The 22,283-nt window shown below is 33.8% G+C and overlaps 1 protein-coding gene across 3 annotated transcripts in view; it reads right to left on the bottom strand.

Annotated features, from left to right (window-relative positions):
- Positions 1 to 22,283, bottom strand: part of SLC25A40 (solute carrier family 25 member 40) — a 76,823-nt gene that overhangs the window by 12,527 nt on the left and 42,013 nt on the right. For 2 of the 3 annotated variants that reach the window (XM_077149177.1, XM_077149247.1), the window contains exons 2-10: positions 14,872 to 14,940; positions 11,654 to 11,774; positions 10,501 to 10,560; positions 8,997 to 9,103; positions 6,878 to 6,945; positions 5,745 to 5,869; positions 4,650 to 4,823; positions 3,320 to 3,429; positions 1,013 to 1,094 (exon numbers count right to left, since the gene is read on the bottom strand). In XM_077149177.1, the coding sequence (XP_077005292.1) occupies positions 1,013 to 1,094; positions 3,320 to 3,429; positions 4,650 to 4,823; positions 5,745 to 5,869; positions 6,878 to 6,945; positions 8,997 to 9,103; positions 10,501 to 10,560; positions 11,654 to 11,750 (823 nt within the window). In that variant the 5' untranslated portion in view covers positions 11,751 to 11,774; positions 14,872 to 14,940. The remainder of the gene's footprint in view (positions 1 to 1,012; positions 1,095 to 3,319; positions 3,430 to 4,649; positions 4,824 to 5,744; positions 5,870 to 6,877; positions 6,946 to 8,996; positions 9,104 to 10,500; positions 10,561 to 11,653; positions 11,775 to 14,871; positions 14,941 to 22,283) is intronic. The other variant, XM_077149335.1, reaches the window with a different exon arrangement.

Genomic DNA, 22,283 nt, shown 5'->3' with positions numbered 1-22,283 from the left:
TCAAGGAGAAAAGGATAGGGACTAGGGCTAGAAGGCTCCTGTTGACAAACTTTTATTATCCCCCAGTTTTTAGTTAATTTCTAATATTAAAGGTTTCTAAGAACTTAGTATCAAGAACAAAGGTTGTTACCAATATTCATCAGATTCATCTGCATTTGTAAAAAGCATTCATCTATAATAAACATCAATGTTTCTTTTAACATTATAATACGTTTTTACTTTTTATGCAAAATATTATTCTGGTGGGTTAAAACAAGACTTTTATCAAGTTTTGTAATGGAAAATTTCCCATGGGTTTGCTACACTTTCTAAAGAGACTAAATGGAGACAAAGAAAATCTAATGGAAGCATATAAGAGAACACTTTTGTTCTAGAAGAGATTACAGGCTAAAAAGAGATAAAAAGAGATGGAATAGTTTGCACAGGTGTTTCAGTGGTAGAATGCTCGCCTTTCATGTGGGAGACCCAGGTTTGATTCCTGGACCATGCACCCCCCCACACACAAAAAAGAGATGGAATAATAGGTTAAGAGAAACTCACTAAAAGAAAGGAGGCTAAAAAAAAACAAAAACATGCAATGGAATATTATTCAGCCATGAAAAGGAATGAAGTTTTCATACATGCTACAATGTGGACAAACCATGCAAACATCATGTTGAATGAAATAAGCCAGACTGAAAGTAGAAATATTGTATGATCTCACTTATATTAAATAACTAGAATATACAAATACACAGAGACAGAAAATAGCTTATAGGTTACCAGGGTGGGTGGTGGGGAGGAAATAAAGATACATCAGACCTTAGGTTTTTTAAACTTTTTGTTTGGGTAGAGTATTTTTTTCTGGTATCTCATTCTAACAGTGTATTAGTTTCATTCAAGTAAATAATAAGGCAGCAAAGGGGGAAACAAAAAAACTTCTTTTTCCTACTTTAGATATTCCTAACTTAGTACCTGGAAGGAAAAAAGAAAACTTTTCATGGCATCTTAAAATGTTTTAAATTAAACTTACTTTTATGATTTTCATATATCCAAAGTTGTGTCTGCTTTTGTGTTTTAACCACGTCAAATGGTAAAGTTGCAACAGCTGCAATCTACAGGAGAGTAAAATTGATTAAAGTTACCATTTAATTTTCCCTAAAAGGTCTTTTCATTCTTCTAATTAGTACATTATATAATATGAATAATGAAAATCAAAACTAAACTGAAACTTAAAACCAGATATAATAAAAGATAAGCTTTCATTAAAGAAAACAGAAACATGTCTATGTATTCCTTACAACATTCTGGAGTAGTTCAGAAAAGTACCATTCAGAAAAGTACTACTTGTTTTCCTAAGTTCACAAAGCCACTAGTGGGTCAAAGCCAGAATCCCGACTAGATTTCTCTGATTCCAAAACCAGTGCACATAATTACTGATACTCCTGTGAGTTCCATTATTCCTTTACTACACATGAAGGTATATATATGTTTTAAAGCAGAAAATATCAAGAATCCAGTTAGCATTAAAAATTTTCTAGCAAATGTTTTATAAACAAATAGAATAAAAAATTAAATTTTCTAAAAATAAAATGGACTTTCTTAGCTTTTAGATCTATACAACTTTTCTTTGTGTTTCAATATATTTGTCAAACATAATTATAATAGTTAACTAATCACATTTTTTAAAATGGTTTTCAACCGGATCAATTCGTTATTTCTAGTAATGATTTAATAAAGCATGAGAGATTTTTTTAAAAGAATAAATTCCTTTAAGATCATTTTTGCAATATTTGCTTTAACAGTCAGACAAAGTAAAACTTGGCTTTTATTTTTTCGTCTGAACTCACATTGACCAATACGTCCATAAAATGCACCTTAAAAATCAGTTATATTTCATTTCAAACCCCACTGCCCCACAGCTCAATTATTTAAGTTCTTGAAATCAAATTGGTTTCAAAGATATCAGGCAAGATAAAATCACAATTACTACTTCTCCATCTTCAAAATCCACCATGTAGGTACAAAATACAGCTACAATCTTACATGAGCCTCTTTTGGCACTGTAAATTGACATGAGTTAAGCCTACTATTCAACTTTCTGACAATTTGTACATCATATTGATATGACCTTTCTGCTACAGAGACAAATCTTTATTTGAAAACTGTTAAAGGACAGCAGTATTTTCTAGATCTCACACACAAGCGCAAACACAATCATTAAAAAATAAATTTTCTACGTAAAGCAGAAGGAATAAAATAGAGAACATTCCTACATATTACTGGAAAGCTGCACAACATTCCAATGCCATTATAACCCAGTGTCCTTTTGATCTATTAAAAAACACTAATCATTTTTCTTGCCTCAATAGGCTTATAACTCACTAGGTTAATTTGACAATCTTAGACCTGAAAAGCCTCATACTGAGTCTTAAATTCAGCTGCAAATTTTAGCCTAGATTTTCTAATATAATTATTCCAGTATTTCTCTGCAGACCTCCATCACTTTACTCTGCCCTTTCCAACCTTGTTATGTAGTTCCAATGTCTGTGTTTCACTGTAAGTCACCACAAATTCACTTTGGAAGTATATGGATATAAGAAAAGTCTTTATAGCCAAGCTCATGGTGATATAAATCTGTTTAAAGAATGTCCTCTACATGACTTTCCATTACGTGGAGGGGTTGGGAAAAGGTAGGTATTCTACTATCCCAAAATGGTCATTTGAGATTCCCTCCTTTCTGATAATAACTTTTTAAGTACTTAAGCCAAAATGTTTTCAAAGAAAGAGGAGTTAGCAGCAGGATGAAAGTGCTTCTATTCAACCCACTTACAGACATGGAAGCTACCCTATAAAATATTATCTATTCGGGTCTACTAGCATTTAATGAACTAATGTATTGCAAAATATTCTGTAAATAATAAAGCACTATTTAAAGCATTATCATTATCATAACTGTAAAGATCTAACAATATCTAGAAATTTCTCATACATATTATGTATTTGTAATATAATAAAAACATAAATACAAAGTACATTTTAAAATATTGTTTTATTTGTTTATTATTTTTTTTACATGGGCAGGCACCGGGAATCGAACCCAGGTCCTCTGGCATGGCAGGCGAGCATTCTTGCCTGCTGAGCCACCGTGGCCCACCCAAAATATTATAATTTTAATAACTGATTTCCTCATAAAAGAATAGTAAATGCTTAGAAAATTCTTAATGCATTGCAGCCCAAAAGTGGTAATTCAATATGCTTGAAACATAATATTCTGTACTATTTTAAATAAGATAATAATTATTATTATTAACTATTAACAAAAAAAGAATGAACTTACCGAACCAGACAATGCCCCTGAAGTAAAGTTGATCATAAATGTTGGTTCATATAAACTGTACTTCTCACACAACAACTTCTTTAAAACTTCATAGTTATACCAGTATATTGCTATAAATACAGAGAATGTAATGAATACATATAGAAATGAAACATGAACTTTAAATAAAATGTTTATGAGGTTATACATTAAAGAAAAAGAAAAATTCTAACCATGACACACCTTAGTTTCTGCTTAGATACATACTACATGAGCCTAAAAGAAAGGAGGAAGCCAAATTCTCAGTAGTAATATAGGAGTCTCATAAGCAAGGAACTAAGGTATCAACAGAGAAGGATCTTAATTCTGAAACCTGTCAAAGACAGTAAGAGAAAGGAAAAGTACAGGCCAAACACATTCATGACTGTAGGTGTAAAAATCCTAAGAGAAAAAACAATAAAAAGGAAACCTAAATCAGAAATATTTCATAAAAAATCATATACTATGACTAAATTTGGTTTATCACAGGAATGCAAAGATAGTTAATATAATAAAACCCTTAAATGTCATACACTCCATTAACAGATTAAATGAGAATACCTATGCGATCATCTAAAAATTATGAAAAAGGCGCTCGAGAAAATTCAATACTTTCACATTAAAAGGCAAATAAATTTCTTTGAAAATTAGGTGTGTGGGATGAATTGATTGTGAACCCCAACATGGACATGTTCTTGGTATTGGTCTGCATTCTGATGAGTATGTACCCAATAGTAAAGAAGATCTCTTCAAGATGTTACTTCAGTTAAGGTGAGGCCCAACTGAATCAATTTGGGCTTTAATCCAGAGTACTGCAGTCCTTATAAACAGTGTGAAAGTCAAATGGAGAAAGAATCCACCAGGAATAGCCTAGAACTCAATTGAACCTGGAAGAGAAAGGAAAAGACACGACCATGCATGCTCCATGTGACAGAAAACCCAAAGCCAAGGACCAGAATCACTGGCAGCCAGCCGTAGAATGCCATACCCTTCTGGGAGAAAGCATCATTTTACTGATGTCTCAATTTTGGACTTCTCCTAATTTTGAATCTGTGCACAAACAAATTCCCATCGCTTAGACCAACCCAATGAAGAACATGTCCAAACTGGGGTCTACAATTCAATCCACCACTATTCATTCAATAAAGATTCATAAAGATCTACAAGATCAATACTGAGCTAGAGTTTATGGTCACTGCAAAAAAACTTACCTTCAAGATAAAGGGGTTTAAAATCTAGTTGACTTTAAAGTAATATGTGAATAAGACAAAACTACCCCAAATTTAGAAGGCCTTTGTAAGATAAATCATACCTGAGAAAGGTACATCTCTAAGAACAGTAGGAGTCCAGCCCTTCCAAAGGGAAATCCAACCATCTTCAGATACTTTCTTGCTGACAAACCAATGCAATTCTTTGTAAGAAAACTTCTTAGACTGCATCTTGGTTCTAATCAATTCTAATGGACTTATCACAGTTACTGCACCAACTAATATAAACAAGGAAATAGAAATTTTTTTAAAGCAATGTATGTAAATACACTTGCAAGAGTTTATTTTATGCATTTTCTAATAAATTTTAAACTTTTATTCTGAAATGTCTATAAACCTTAAAATGTAATCTCTAATCATTCAAACATAATAGCACAGATTTTTTTCCTTGATAAATGTATTTCCTAAAGTCCATTTTCATTTACCTTACTCTTTTTTATTTAAACTTTATTCAAGGGCAATTTCAGAAATGTTACATATGAACAAGGACTAGTATAAAAACCTCTTTCTATTTAGTGTCCCAATAAATCTTTCAATAAATGTCCTTTTGAAAGAGGTAACCTGTGAATCTCAAAATCTGTAAGGACTCTGGCCTGAATAATGTAGGGTTCCAAATAACACTTTGGGATTTAAAGTGAATCAGAAATAATTCTATAATCATTCTAAAATCTCTGTCTGAGATTTGAGAGGGATAGTCTCATTCTATCACATTCTGATGGCAATTCCCATAACATGTGGCTACTGGAGCATAGATTTAACAAATTAATATGAACTGTAATGTAAAATCTATACTATCAGTTCTCTGAACATTGTAAAAATTCTCTGTATATTAAAATTTAATCATTATAAAGAGAAACCAGAGAGAAAGCGTGCAAAGAAACCAGAAGTCAGTAGAATCTGGAAGAGCAGACACAGAGAAAGAGGGATCACCTAGGACAGGAGGCAGAGTTGCCAGCCAAGGAACACTAAGGATTGCAACAAACCAGCAACAGAATTTCAGGGAGAAAGCATTCCCTTGCTGATACTTTGATGTTTTCTTCTAGCCTTTGAAATCATGGGAATAAATTCTCATGACAAAAATAATTTGAATAATACTCACTAAACAGAAATCAAAATGAAAATATAGATTTATTACTTACATCTGGCTACAATTCCAGCAGCAATTGGTATGCGGCTTTCACTTTCTCCTAGTTTAGATCTTAGAAAAGCAGTTAATTGATCATAGCAGGTAAAATAAATAACTGTCGCAGGAACTGCCATCACTCTGTGAATGTGTTATGAAACATAAATTTAAAAATTTGTTCAAAATCACCAGATTTTAAACATTCTCTAAACTAAATTAAACTGTTCTTAAATATAAGCTAAAACATATATTTTATAAATCTGAAAACTACAAAGTCATCCCATGAGATCAATGTCTCTTTTATTTTAGAAATTATTAAATCATATAATGGCTATTTAGGAGAGAATTAAAATTAACTGAAGAACAGATACTATATATATATTTATATATATCATGATATATCTAATATGCGTACACTTCTCGATGCTTTACTAAAGTAAAGGAAAAGTTGAATGAACAGCAAATTCTTACTTGTGAAAAAGAAAATGAAAAAGAAAGAAATTATGCTTGTTTAGGAAAGATTTAACACCAAGTTACTCAAACCATCTATATCTTTATGACAGTTTGCATACATAACATTTGGCCAGCTCTCAGAAATTTAGGCCTTAGACTACATGCTATGATATACTGGAGCACTAAACCAATTTCTCTAGGTTGTTTTGACAAAGCAATGTAATTTATGGTTAACATTTGCTTTTGTTTTGGGAGTCTGGAATTTTGGTAATCGAGTCATGCAACTAGAGTATACTACATGAACAATTTTCATAAAATCCCTGAACTCTGAGACTCAGGTGGGCTTTCTGAGGCAGAAATACTTCACACATGTTGCCACAATTCATTGCAAGTTCTGTGTAACACAAGAAAGAGGACTTTGGAAGCTTATGTTTGATCAACTCCAAACTCTGCTTGTTAAGTCTTTTCCCTTTACAATCCTCTTTAATAAACTGTAGCCATTAGTATAACTTTCTCTAGGTCCTTTGAGACTTACTAGTGAATCACCAAATGTGTGGTGGTCATGTGATCCAAAAAAAACGCTTTAGAAAATTTTAAAATTTTAACATTAAGAACGCAAGACTCTGTCCAACTATGCTGATTATAAAACAAAATAGCAAACATTATTTTGTATGAAAATATTCAATTTCAACTTACAATGTAGGAGGAAGGCCACTCCACAATGACTTAATGCCCTCATTTCGAATGATTTTCAAAAAGGCATCCTAAAATTACAATGGGAAAAAACTAGTCAAAATATATCCCTGAACATGATATACAAAAAGTATATAGTAATAATTGGCTTTTAAGCATTTATTTCCAAAATATGAGATTCTCAGACATTTATATATGTCCATTTTTTTAAAAAAAAAGAACAGGGAATTTTTCTTCAACTTCCAAACAAAAGTAAAATGAAACATTTCTAGTTGATAATTTCTGCTTACAGAATTAACTCTATATTTACTCACATCTCAATTTTTCTAAACAGGGCTAAAAAAAAAAACCTAAGCTTTTGAAAGATTATGTAAAAAGGAAAGGGAATAATGACAAAAACTTCTACAGACAACAATTACGAAACCTGGGAAAAAATACTATTAAAGCCTGCTATTTGAAACTCTAAAGAAGAACCAAAAGAAGGCAGAAAATGAGGGGGAAACTACTGATAAAAGACAAACTATGGTGTATGAGATTTGCAAATCTGCAGCATTTTATCTGCACAACTACCCATTCAACCTACAGTGTGGGTGATAAGGAACATTTCCTCACTCAAGGTGGCAGAAAAGGCAGTCTACAGCCTATAAAATAATCAGAAAGTTAAGGAGGAAACATGGAAGGGGATTACAAAAGGCATAAACCCCCAAATTTGCATTTAAATCAGCCGTAAACCTTAGCTTACCACTAAATTCAGGGCAAGCCAGGATAAAACAGATGACTTGGCAAAAACAGCAGTAGCTGAAGGTTGAGTGAAGATTTCAGCTGCTGCCCACCACAAGGGACGCAAAGTTTGGAATTTCAGTCCAGTCAAAGTTAGATGTTTTCAAAAATAAACAGACTCTTGAGAAGGACATAAAAGAATCCAGAGTCAGGTGGGCCACGGTGCCTCAGCAGGCAGAGTTCTCACTTGCCATGCTGGAGACCCAGGTTAGTTTCCTGGTGTCTGCCCATGTAAAAAAAGAAAGAAAAAAAAGAATCCCGAGTCATGACAGTACATTGTTCATAATGATCAATATGCAATCAAAAATCACTTGATATACAAAGAAAATGTTACTTAAACTCAGAGAAAAAAATAATCAATAAAAACCAACACTGTGATGATTCGGATGTTTCACTTAGGCGGGAAGAATTCTTAAGCAACTATTATAAATATGTTCAAACCTTAAAGGAAAATACATGCATAAAGCATGAACAAATTCAGAATCTCAGCAAGGAATCAGTAACTATAAAAAATAGAGGCTCTAAGACCTGTAGTACAATACTGAGGGTAGAACATAAGTACATTTGAGGTCATGGAATGGAGGAGAGAGAATGGGGCAGAAAATTACCTAATGAAATGATGGCCAAAATATTCCCCAAATTAATGAAAAATATCAAATTACAGAGCCCAGAAGTCAACAAATCCGCAGCAGGACAAAAACAAACAGTGAAAAGAAAAATGACATAATACAGAAAGAAAGAACTAGAAGAATGAAGACTAATTTTTCAACAGAAACATTGGAGGCCAGTTACAATTATAATTCCACAAGTTTAGGTCTTTCTTCTAGCTGCATAAGATACTGGAGTCTAAAAGAAGTATCAATATAATGATTCAGCAATCATAACAAAAGCATTAAAGAGAGAACGTATTATTACCTCTCAAAAATGTTTATACACAGCAAGGGAATTCTTCTATACAACTTTTAAGATCCTTTTATGCTTTACTCATTTGCTAAGGATTCTGGGACAAATCATCTCTCTTGGGTTTAGTTTTCTCACTTGTTAACTGACAGGTATGGATTAGATAATCTTTATTATCCCTTCTACTGTAAAGTCCAAACTTGATGGAAGGAGTAACTCAAATTTTCTTTCTACATAAAAAGCATGAATCAATGCAAATAAAATTAACAGAGTTAAAAGCAAAGAAATACCTCATTTTTCCTGCTGCAATATTTACCTTTTAACTGGTATATAAATGCAGTAACTATATGATGGATTTTTACTTACCTGCAATTGGAAAATCTCTCATACATATGATTAAACAGAAAACATACTGTGCTTCTAAATAATGTAATCTCTTTACCAGTGTTCCCTGGAAACGTCCCGGTTTCTTATACCATGCTTTGTTGCCTCCCTCTTCACAGACACATAGATGATCCATGAGTCCATTACTATATACAAAACATTTTCCTGACAAAGAAGTTTCCAATAGTCAACAATTATGTCACACAATTGTATTACTTTCATATATGAGCAAACTGAACATACAAGGGGACTAGAAAATTATGAAAAGAGAAATAACCCTGTGAAAGGGAAATAATTCTCTTTTCCTTTGAGGATGAAACATATAATTAATAATTCAATTTGCTTAATGATAATGGCCCTAGGTCCTAAATGTACAGTTGTGAAATGTAATTGAGTACATCAGTGGGTTTTACACTTTCAGATTAAACAAACATACAGACAAATAAATTCTTTTTAGTTATAGGTGGAAACAGAGAGGGAAGACAAAGGAGGAAAATTTGTACCTAGAAGATAACATGGGTACATGTCTTTTCTATTTGACCAGCAGAAAATTCTGCAGTGGGCAAGGGAAATTCAAACAAAAATGAGATTATGGAATAGCAATATTCTTCTCAATCACTGGAAAGAATGCTATGCCTTGTCTTTTACTCTATATTTGTACAGCTCAGTCAAGCCACTTGGGATCATCTATTTATTACAATATTCTCTCAACTTCTTCCCCTTACTGGACTCATTCTTGCTGCTAAAGTCATCTTCTCTGTTTGACTGTATATAACTCAGTGAGTTTCACAATACATAGGTCTAACTGCCCCTTCTGTCTTCAAAGCTTTCTTTAATGTATAAGGAACTACTGTAATTTTTAGCCTCTTTGTACAATTCATCTATCCTTTCACTCACCTGAAACATGCCTGCTAACCACACCATTTCACTGCTCTGCATTCAACAGTTACATTTATGAGTCAACTTTCTCCCAGATCAGTGTGTCTTCTTTTGTTTAAACAACTTTTTAAATACCAATACCTTCGTAAAGTTTTAAAAAATTCATCAAGTAACTGCTATTTTTTCCCATCAAATGAAATTACAGAACTACTCCTCTCAAAAACCAAATAAATTACTATCTAGCAATTAACCAAACTGCCTGAAAAGTAACAAATTTCCAATCGCTGCATTCAAACAACAGTTGGATAAGCATCACAAACGTCTGAAGATGGCCATGGCTCATGGATTGAAGAGGAAGCTACATTCTAAGGTCTCTTGCAAGTATAATTCTGTCCTTACCAGTAAGGCACATATCGAAATAAATAATCATCACTTGCTTTAATTTTTCAGCCTACTGTTTATATGTCCTTTATTAGGAGGTCCATTGAAGTGTTATATGTTACATATACATTTTTTTCTGCCTAGACCTCATCAAATGTAACTAAGTGATGAAGTGACATTTTCTTCATGAGGATAAAGAAGCATCAAGTTTTAAAAATTAACAAGAAGAGAGTATTATTCAAAAAATTAATGCAATAACATTTAAAAACATAATATAAATTCAAGATAACTAATATACCTACCTGTAGGTAATGGATTGTTTTGGGCTTGGAGTCGAATTTTAACAACATCCAGGGGAGTCACTATTAAAACACATAAATTTCAATTAACAAGTGATGCCTGTAAATTGAATGGAAGCTTTTACAAAGAATACAAAATACATCAAATCATACCTTTCCTCATGGATAAGATTACCTTAAAGTGGTCTTGAATGTAACATTCTAAAATTTGGCTCTTTAAATTTGTTTAACAAAGATCAATAAGAAGAAAGACAATGGAATTACTTCTCTCACAAGTATTAAATTGTCATTACATTTCTACAACAGTTCAATTAGCCTTAAGACTAAAAACTCGTGCTCATAGGAAATATATCCTCTAAAGTAAGGAATAAAAGCTATAAAAGTCTACTTAAATATTTGAGAATAAATGTGAATTAAAATAAATCAATAATCAAATAATATTAATCCTTCTACTCTGTTAAATTCACCAGTATTAAATAAAAGCTACAGTAAACTCAAACCACAGTAAGTTAGCCATAGGTTATCTTTGCCACCAGACTGTGTTATGTTATTTGAGGATAACATGCTATATTTTATGGCTAAGAGAATGCCAAATAGTGGTTCTGAGGCTTTTCCTCATTAGATAGCGAAGTCACATTAAATGATTTCTAAAGGCCTTTACAACCTTAAATTCTGAGCTGATAACACTACATTATAAAGTAATCAGTTTATGTTTGCTCTAATATCTGTTTTCTTATTTAAATAAACTAACCAACTTTAAATCATTAACATGCTACACTATCACCTATGCCATCTGGTTGTGGTTTATAAAAAACTGAAAAAGTCCAGAGAAGTTTAAGAAATTCACTGTGAATGCAAGCAAAATAACACAATCTGCAATTTTGCTGTGGATTGCACTTATTCTATATTATTCATATGCTAATATTTTATTCCATCTTTATGCTTCCTGTGTAAAGAAAAAGAATAATAGAATCACAAAATTTTAATGTTGATAGATAAGGGAACGCAAAGAATTCCTAACCCAAGCTTCTAGTTTTACAGTTCTTCCTCCAAAAGAAGGAAGAAAATATTACTATTATTTCCTAGATGGTAAAACTTAAATGAAGCTGTTGATACATTCAAAGTTATATAATCTACAACAGTAATATTATCTTACCCATTAGTGATGTCAGTATAGCTCCAGTACAAGAGGCAAGCATTTGTTGAATAGGTGTCACTTGGATTGTCTCTGGTTGCACTGCTTCAGTATCCATGTTTTTAACTAACTGAAGAAAAACCTATTAAACACAAGCAAAATGTAAAACAAATGTTTAATGGAAAATGCCTTCAAAATGAATTGCTACATTACCTAATTCAACTTGTATGGTCAGTTTAGTTGAATACCATAACTACAAGGAATCTTGATTAAGGAGTGCAATTTTCTTGGTTTGTCCAGGTTAGTATGATGCCCCAATATATCCCACAGTAATTTGGAAGTGAATAAAAAAGTATTTGCAAAGTCCCGTTGGGGGACTGGGGAGAGAGGAAGAAATATTCACCTTCTTCATTTGAAGAATTAGTAATATTCTCAAAAGCAGTGGGGACAACCAAATCAATAAGCTGAGCCCTCGATCTTGGCTAGCCCATATGAAACGTATTCCTGCAAAGGATAAGCTAAACCTACTTATAACTATGCCTAAAAGTCACCCCCAGAGAAACCTGTTTGTTGCTAAAGATGTGGCCTCTCTCTCTAAGCCAACACAGCAGGTGAACATAGTGCCCACCCCCCCTACATGGGACATGACTCCTAGGGGTGAAAATCTCCCTGGCAACACAGAACAGAACTCCTAGGATAAACTGGGACCAGGTATCATGGGATTGAGAAAGACTTCTTGACAAAAAAATGGAAGCGAGAAATGAGACAAAATAAAGTTTCAGTCACTGAGAGATTTCAGAGTCGAAAGGTTCTCCTGGAGATTATTCTTATGCATTATATAGACATCCCTTCTTAGTTCATGGTGTACTGGAGTGGCTGGAGGGAAGTACCTGAAACTGTTGAACTGTGTTCCAGAAACCTTGATTCTTGAAGATGACTGCATTACAATACAGCTTTTACAGTGTGACTGTGTGATTGTGAAAACCCTTTGATCTCTTTTTATATAGGGTATGGACAGATGAGTAAAAAAAATATGGATAGTGCGGGCAATGGTAGCTCAGTGGCAGAGTTCTCGCCTGCCATGCCAGAGACCCGGGTTCGATTCCCAGTGCCTGCCCGTGTAAAAAAAAAAAATTATATATATATATATATAATTATATTATATATATATATATAATTATATTATATATATATATATATATATGGATAAAAATAAATAAATAATGGGAGGGATAAGGGGTAAAATAAACTGGGCAGATTGAAATACCAGTGGTTAATGAGAGGCAGGGGTATGGGGTATGGGATATATGAGTTTCTTCTATTTTCTTTTTATTTTTTTGTCTAGACTGATGTAAATGTTCTAAAAATGATCATGGTGATGAATATACTACTATGTGATGATACTGTGAGCCACTGATTATACACCATATATGGACTGCATGTCCATGAAAATTTGTCAATAAAAATTTTTTTAAAAAAATGGATTGCTAAAAGTTAAACACAGATAATAATCAGTATTAATCTCAAAGCACATGTTTTTGATCACTACCAAAAACAAATACACAGGTTCTATATACAAAGGTACACAACTGTCATTAATAGAGTATGTTCTCTGATTTTCCAATAATGGTAACAGGCTTCAGCTTAGAAAGTTACTACAGCTAAGAGAACATATAAGCAGCAGCAGCTCATGTGCAAGACAATTAATAGAGTTAAGGAAAAAAAAAAAACTCTGGCCATGTAACAAAATGAAAGTGGTTAACCAACAAGTCATAGAATTTGTAAATTTAGCCTTAAAAGCACCATTCAGACACATTTTCTACACCAGCAAGATAAGTAATCAGAAATATTAACAAATACAGCATGATTTTCATTGCATATTAAGTTACTTCACAGGTTTAAAATAAAAACCTGAATTTAAAAAGAAACATTATTTTAGAAAAAATGTGATGAAAAAGCAATATACATTCTTTTCAATAATTTAGACTACACAAAAAACTATAAAAACCACTTAAAAACTCACTATTCAAAAATAATCGCTGGCAACACACTGGTGTCATCTTTTCATATGTTTCTGAATATATACATGCATATTACATACATATATTAGTCAAACACACTCATCTATCTGCATATAGACAACTTTTTTGAAAAACAAAATAGGTTAGTACTCTACAATGTAGAAGCCTGCTTTGACACTTAAAGATATATTATAGACACTCCGTGCCATTAAATATAAATCTAATTATCACTCTTATTACTTGCACAGTACTTAATTATATTTATTTAGTCAGGCTCATATTGTCAGATATTTAGCTTACAGTCAATTTTTCAAATATACAACATTCTGATATATATAATCCTTGCATGTACATCTTTTTGTACTTTTCCTACAATTACTCTAAGACAAAAAGTAAAACTGTTGGCTAAACTATTAAAAAACCTGAAAAATAATTGCCAAAATGCTTTCCAGATAGAATGACGAGTTCTTACACATCTACAACTTCTACTATCTCAATATCTTTCTCTAGTTTTTGGGAAAAGAAATAAAACAGAGTTACTATGACTAAGAGATTTTAAACAGAGTTGGGAAGCCATTCAGGAGGTTACTCTTATGCACATCAGACATATATTACAAACTGCAGGAGTATGCATAGCCACAGCAACAAATATTTTTCAAAATGTTGAGGATATCAGGATACCATAAACAAACCACAAGATAAATCAGTAAACTATTTAACCTGAAGGACCTCTGTAGCACTACAAATATCCACTAATCATAAACAATTCATGAAATCTTCTTTTTCTTTAAAACCTTGCTTGGAAGTCCCAAGATGGACACAACATTTGGGTTGCTACCTTAACCTGTGCTCCCCAAATTGCAATTCAAAGACCCCAAATAAATACCTTTGTTTTTGTTGCCTTGCAGCTCAGTTTGTTTTTCAGTTGACAATTTATAAATATATATATTTTATGTGTGTGTGTACATATATATATAACATTTATTGTCTCTGAATCATTTGAAAGTAAGTTGCATATATATCATGTTCCTATAACCCTACCTACTTCAGAACATTCTCAATTTTATATTTTCATAGTATATTTATCAAATTCGGGATATTTACCATTAATATAGTTATTTATTGTCCATATTCAATTTCATCAATTATCTCAATAATGTCCTTTATAACAATAAATGGTATTTTAACTATTTCTTTAGATTTTTATTAATTACCAACCTGGTTTAAGTCTTTTCCTCAACTCTATGCTCCAATATTTTATTGTTTGTAACATCAGTAACTGAAAGTCTGTAAAAGAAATAAAAAAGAATTGCCTTATTTTTTCCTACAGAGAAGGGTAACAAAGCCTAAATGAAAGGAGTTACATAAAAATCCCTAAAATGCAAATCAACAAATATTTGAGCACTTCCTATTAGGTGCTTTGAGGGAAACGAAGAGTACCCCACAAATCATAACATTAGAGTTACAAAAGCATTTTACTTTCACAAAAACTTCATGTTAGGCCATTTCATTTATTCTGCATAAAACAACAAAAACTACAAAACTCTAAAACCTAAACAAACTGATCAATCTTATCATGCTAAGTGGAACTTAATCATGTGATGCAAAATAAACAATCTAGTATCGTATATGAAGTATGTTGAAGAAAAAAAATTGGCCTGAATCAAAAACAAGCCTTTTGATTTAACTTCCAATTTACAAGAAATTCAGAGACTGGAGGAACTAAGTAAAGGATACCCACAAAGAAGCAAAATGTTTAACACTCTAGTCTATAGGCTTACTGTCTTGGTTTCTTCAACAAGTCAAAGGAAGGTGGTGAAACAAGTGCTAGCAAATTGTTCTAGAGTAAAGAGAGTCAAGGATCAAATGCATCTTGGGTTAAAACAAACCAACTCTAAAAAGCCAGTTTGAAGGTAACTGGACAAATCTGGATACAAATTGCTTATTAAAAATATTTAAACATTATTGTTCATCTTGTTTGCTTAGATAATGCTATTGTGCTTATGGAGAAAGTGTCATTTTTAAAGAAAAAGATTCATATTGAGATAATAAGAGCAGAAACATTTTGGTAGCTGCAATATACTTCAAAACAATTCAGTAAAAAATAAGCAAATTCTCACCTGCCACACAGAAGACCCAGGTTCAATTCCCAGCCCATGCACTTCCCAAAAAACAAACAAACAAGAAAAACGAAGAAACAAAGAATTCAACAAATGGTGCTATAGTAACATACATGTTTTTTATAACACAGAAAAAGAATCAAATGTGACCCCTGCCATACACCATACAAAAAAAAATTTTTTTTTTAATAAAGCAACTATACTAAAGTATTAATAATTTGTTAAATCCAGCAGTTATTTAGAACAAAATTTGGGGTGGGGGGCAGGAGCCAGAAATTCAAATGTAACTTTTTAAAATAAAGAATTAAGGTATTTTGGGCTTTTAATTATTTTATAGCATACATGTTACTAAGTATTTTAGGAAAAATAAGTAATATCAACACTCCCCTAAAATTCTAACATGGATCTAATTATAACAAATCTGAAAAACGAATCCTCTTTTCAATTTAGCCAAAGAACAATATTGAAAAAATGGACAAGAAAACTAGAGATTTGGGGTTCAGTAGAGAAAAACTTGGAAGTTAGAACATTAGTGGAATGTCTAGAATTCATAATGTATTCTCCACTGTTGTAAATTCATTATAGTCCCATCAACACACATATATTTATTTTTTTCATCTTATAATATATATATAACATTCTAACAAGTGTCAGTCATTGTCCCTTCTTCAGGAAGCAAAGTCTAGTAGAGGCCACTTTACACACTAAAATCCCTTTGACTTTCCTGAAATCTATGGACATAAAATGTTTCTTTTATGAAAACATACCATCTCCCATAAACAAATGTTCTTTTTTGAAGAAACAGAAAAACCAATCCTCAAATTTATATGAAATTGAAATGAGACCTGAACAGTCAAATCAATCTTAATAAAGAACAGGGTTGGAGAACTCACACTTAAGATTACAAATTGTATTACAAAGTGAGACTAATCAAAACAGTGTGGTGGTAACACAAAGATACAAAAATATATCAAAGAGACTTCTGGGAAGATGGCCAAAGAGAGTAGCTAAGGAGCAGCCCTGCTACACAGAAGAGTTAGAGCAGGGACAGAAGTGCAACTAAGGCAGTGATTCAGGAGTGTGGCTGACCTGGGAGAGCCTTCTGCACCACGACGGGCATCCCTGGTTGCAGAGGCCAAGGAACTGAAAGGCAGAAAGTTGGATCCTGGCACAGAAGCGCAGAACCCGTGGGAGTGTACAGGCAAGAGCCAAGGACCAGGAAGTAACCAGGTCATGTTCCCTGGGTGCACTACCCTCACCAGCGCAACCCTGTGAGAAGTGACTCACCCCACACCCCATGCACAAGAACCCCATCACAAACTCCCATTCCCCACGCTCCAGGCACGCCCACCCCACCAACCCACAGTGCATGTACTTGCCCCACATCCCCACCTCAAGTGCAGCCAAACCCATTTCTCTTGCACCCCTCCCAAACACTACCTACCCCTCTCTGTTCCCTGCAAGCTGCTGCCAGTGCATAAAGGCTGCGGGCACTAACCTCCATACCCAGACTACCTCTGCACCCCTGTCCATAGGGTCACACAGCCTCACTCTGCCCGCCCTGAGCTCTGCGCATCAGTTTATGGCACTCCTAGGGCCCTCGCATGCGTGCAGGCCACCAATCATGTCATTCAGCTCTGGGAACCACACTTTACAGCAGTCCTAGAACCGTACATACACATAGTCCTCAGCCATACTTGCCAGCTCTGAGAAAGTACTGTTCAGTGCAGGCAGGTCACATCTGCCCCAATCAAGAAAGTATAACGCCAACCTGCTGCCACAGCTCTACACATGCATACAATTGCCCATGTACCATAGATTGGCACACATACGGGTTATGCCCCCCACACCTGTGCACCCGCACAGCTACATCCTCCCAGGCTGCTGGGTGCCCACGTTCACAAGCATCAGTGTCACATTCCCAACCTGCCTCTATACCTACCCTGAAACAAATCACTGTACTGAGTCCTCCACCCGAGTACTCTGCTCCCTACTGTACAACCATCCCACAAACAAAAGGCCTTAGACTACTGAAAGAAATCAAATCCCAAAGTAAATCAATCAAGATATTTCCATGCCATGAAGACAGCAGAAGATCACAAGCCTATCAGACAGATACAGCCCTGCCTAATGAACAAATTAAAACAACAGAGGAGAAACAGATGTTGGAATAACTAATCAAAGATATTCATACAACTCTACTTAATAAAATAAGTAGGATAGCAAACAACATAAAAGAGATGAAGAAGACAGCAGAAGAGCATAAAGAGGAATTTGTAAGAATAAATAGAAAAATAGTGGAAATCACAGAGATTAAAGACTCTGTTGATCAAATAAAAAACATACTAGAGGCACACAACACCAGATTTGAAGAGACAGAAGAAAGAATAAGTGATATAGAGGACAGGATAATTGACTTCGAAGACTCCAAACAGCAAATGGCAAAAAAAGATGGAAAAAACTGAATTGGATCTCAGGGAAATGGTAGACAAACCAAAACACACAAATATAAGAATCATTGGTATCCCAGAAGGAGAAGAGAGGAGTAAAGGGCTAGGAAGAGTAGTTGAATAATGAGGGAAAACTTCCCAACAATCATTAAGGATATAAATACGCAAGTCAAAGAAGTCCAACAAACTCCAAACAGAAGAAATCTAAATGGAACTTTCCAAAGACACATACTAATCCATCTGTCAATGTTGAAGAGGAGCAGAAAATCCTGAAAGCAGCAAGAGAAAAATAATCTACTAAATGCAAGGGAAAAACAAATAAGGCTGAGTTCAGACTACTCAACAAGCACCCTAGAGTCGAAAAGACATGGGTACGATATATTCAAGACCCTGAAAGACAAAGACTTCCAGCCAAGAATTCTGTACCCAGTCAAACTGTCCTTCAAAACTGAGGTAGTGACAAGTTTTCACAAAGAATTTCTGAAAGAATCTGTCAACAAGAGACCGGACCTACAAGAAATACTAAAAGGAGCTCTGCCAGCTAAAAAGGAAAAGACAAGAGGAGGTCTGGAGGAGAGCACAGAACTGAAGAGTACCACTAAGGGTAATTCAAAGAATTCAAAGAGAAAGGGGGAAAAGAACATACAGATCTAATAAATAAAATTAAAAAGATAAGATGTTGGATTCAAGAAAAGCCTCTTCAGTAATAACTATGAAGATTAACAGACTAAATTTACCAATTAAAAGATACAGATTGGCAGAATGGATTAAGAAACATAATCCAGCCATATGCTGCTTACAAGAGACTCATCTCAGACACAAGGATATAGACAGATTGAAAGTGAAAGGATGGAAAAAAATTTTCCATGCAAGTTGTAACCCAAAGAAAGCAGAAGTAGCTATACTAATATATAGACAAAATTGACTTTAAATGTAAAGACATCATAAGAGACAAAGGACAATATATACTAATGAAAGGGTCAATTCACCAAGGAGATTTAACAATCATAAATGTTTATGTTCCCAATCAAGGAGCTCCAAAATACAGAGACAGACATTGGCAAAACAGAAGAGAGCAATACATGTTTCAACAATAATAGTAGGAGACTTCAATACACCACTCTTCTTTATAATTAGAATAACCAGACAGAAGATCAACAAGGAAACAGAGAAGTTAAATAACTTGATAAATGAATTAGACCTAACGAACACATATAGTCATTGAACCCCAAAGCACAAGAATGTATACATTCTTCTCTAGTGCTCATGGAACATTCCCCAGGATAGATCATATGCTAGGGCACAAAACAGGTGTTTATAAATTAAAAAACAATTAAATTATTCAAATCACTTTCTCTGATCACAATCGGATGAAGTTGAATCTCAATAACCACCAAAGAATGAGAACTATCACAAACATATGGAGATTAAATACACACTCTTAAACAACCAATGGGCCAAAGAAGAAATTGCTAGAGATATCAGAAGCTATATGAGATAAATGAAAAAGAGAATACAACTTATCATAACTTATGGGATGCAGTAAAGGCTGTGCTGAGAGGGAAATTTATTGCCCTAAATGCCTATATTAAAAAACAAGAAAGAGCAAAAATTGAGGACTTAGCAGCATATCTGGAGGAACTTGAGAAAGAACAGCAAACTAAGCCCAAAGCAAACAGAAGAAGACAAACAAAGATTAAAGCAGAGATAAATGAATGGAAGAACAACAGAAAGAATGAATAAAACCAAATGTTGATTCTTTGTGAAAAATCAATAAATTGATGGGCCACTAGCAAGGTTGACAGAGTAAAAAAGGCAGAGGATGCAAATACACAAAATCAGAAATAAGAAGGGGCCCTGAAGAAATAAATGAAATCATAAGAGGATGCAATGAACAACTATACATCAACAAACTAGAGAACTTAGATGAAACAGACAAATTCCTGGAGACTGACAAACAAGCTACACTGACTCAGGAAAAAATAGAAGATTTCAACAAACCAATCACAAGTAAAGAGATTCAATCAGTCATCAAACATCTTCCTACAAAGAAAAGCACAGGGCCAGATGGCTTCACAGGGGAAATTTATCAAACATTCCAGAAAGAACTAACACTAATCCTACTCGACCTTTTCAAAAAATTGAGGAAAAAGGAACTCTACCTAAATCATTTTATGAAGCTAATATCATTTTCATACCAAAACCAAGTAAAGATGCTATAAGAAAGGAAAACTACAAGCCAATCTCCCTAACGAAAATATTAGCAAATCGAATCCAACAGTACATTAAAACAATTATACACCATAACCAAGAGGAATTTATACCAGGAATGCAAGGATGGTTCAATGCAAGAAAATCAATTAATGTAATATAGCACATTAAAAAATCAAAAGGGAAAAGTCACATGATCATCTAGATTGATGCTGAAAAAGCATTTGACAAAATTCAGCATCCTTTTCTGATGAAAACACTCCAAAAGATAGGAATCAAAGATAACTACCTTAATTTGATAAAGGGAATATATGAAAAACCTATAGCCAACATCATACTCAATGGAGAGAGATGGAAACCTTTCCCCGTAAGATCAGGAACAACACAAGGATGCCCACTGTCACCACTATTATTTAACATTGCGCTACAAGTTCTAACTAGAGCAAACAGGTGGGACAAAAACAGAAGGCATGCAAATTGGAAAGGAAAAAGTAACACCCTCATTATCTGCAGATGATATGATACTATACTTGGAAGATCTTGAAGAATCTACAGCAAAGTTACCTGAGCTAATAAACAAATTCAGAAAGGTGATGGGATATAAAAATGTGCAATAATCAGTAACACTTCTATACACAAGCAATGACCTAGCTGAGCAGTCAGCTAAGGAAAAAATTCCATTCAAAATAACTAAAAGAATCAAGTACTTAGGAATGAACTCAACTAGGGATGTAAAGGACTTGCACATAGAAAACTACTTAACAATGCTAAAAGAAATGAAAGGAGATCTAAATAGACGGAAATACATTCCCTGCTCACGGATAGGAAGGCTAAATATAGTTAAGATGTCAACTTTCCCCAAACTAATCTACAGATTCAACACAGTACCAATCAATAATCCAACAGCCTACTTTGAAGAGTTGGAAAAGCTAATTATCAAATTTATCTGGAAGGGAAAGAGATCTCGAATAGCTAAAAGCACCCTAAAAAGGAAGAAAGAAGTGTGAGTATTAACACTTCCTGACTTTAAAACCTATTATAAAGCCACAGTGGTCAAAGCAGCATGGTCAAAGATAGAAGTATTGACCAATGGAATGGAATCAAGAGTGCAGAAATAGACTACCAAATCTATGGTCAACTGACTTTTGAGAAGTTCCCCAAATCCTCTGAACTGGGACAAAATAGTCTTTTCAATAATTGGGCATGGAAGAACTGGATATCAATAGCCAAGAAAATGAAAGAGGACCCCTATCTTACACACTACACAAAAATTAACTCAAAGTGGATCAAACATCGAAATATAAGAATTAGCATCATAAAACTTCTAGAAGAAAATGTAGGGAAACATCTTCAAGACCAAGCAATAGGAGGCAGCTTCCTAAACTTCACACCCAAGGTACAAGCAACAAAAGAAAAAACAGATAAATGGGAACTCCTCAAAATGAAATGTTTTTGGACCTCAAAAGACTTTGACAAAAAGGAGAAGAGTCTGCCAACCCAATGGGAGAAAATATTTGGAAATCACATATTGGACAAAGGTTTGATTTCACATATGTACAAAGAAATCATACAATTCAACAACAAAAGAACAAACAACCCAATTATAAAATGGGCTAAAGATATGAATAGGCATTTTTCTGAAAAGCAAATACAGACGGCTCAAAAGCACATGAAGAGATGCTCATTTTCAGTGGCTATAAGGGAAATGCAGATTAAGACTACAACAAGATACCATGTCACATGTATGAGAATAGCTGCTATTAAACAAACAGGAAACTATAAATGTAGGAGAATATGCGGAGAAACTGGGACACTTAGGCACTGCTGGTGAGAATGTATAATGGTGCAG

The sequence above is a fragment of the Tamandua tetradactyla genome, chromosome 1 (genome assembly GCF_023851605.1).
Source record: "Tamandua tetradactyla isolate mTamTet1 chromosome 1, mTamTet1.pri, whole genome shotgun sequence".
NCBI classification, from domain to species: domain Eukaryota; kingdom Metazoa; phylum Chordata; class Mammalia; order Pilosa; family Myrmecophagidae; genus Tamandua; species Tamandua tetradactyla.
The sequence above is the reverse complement of the archived record's forward strand: the minus strand, read 5'-3'. Positions and strand labels throughout refer to the sequence as shown.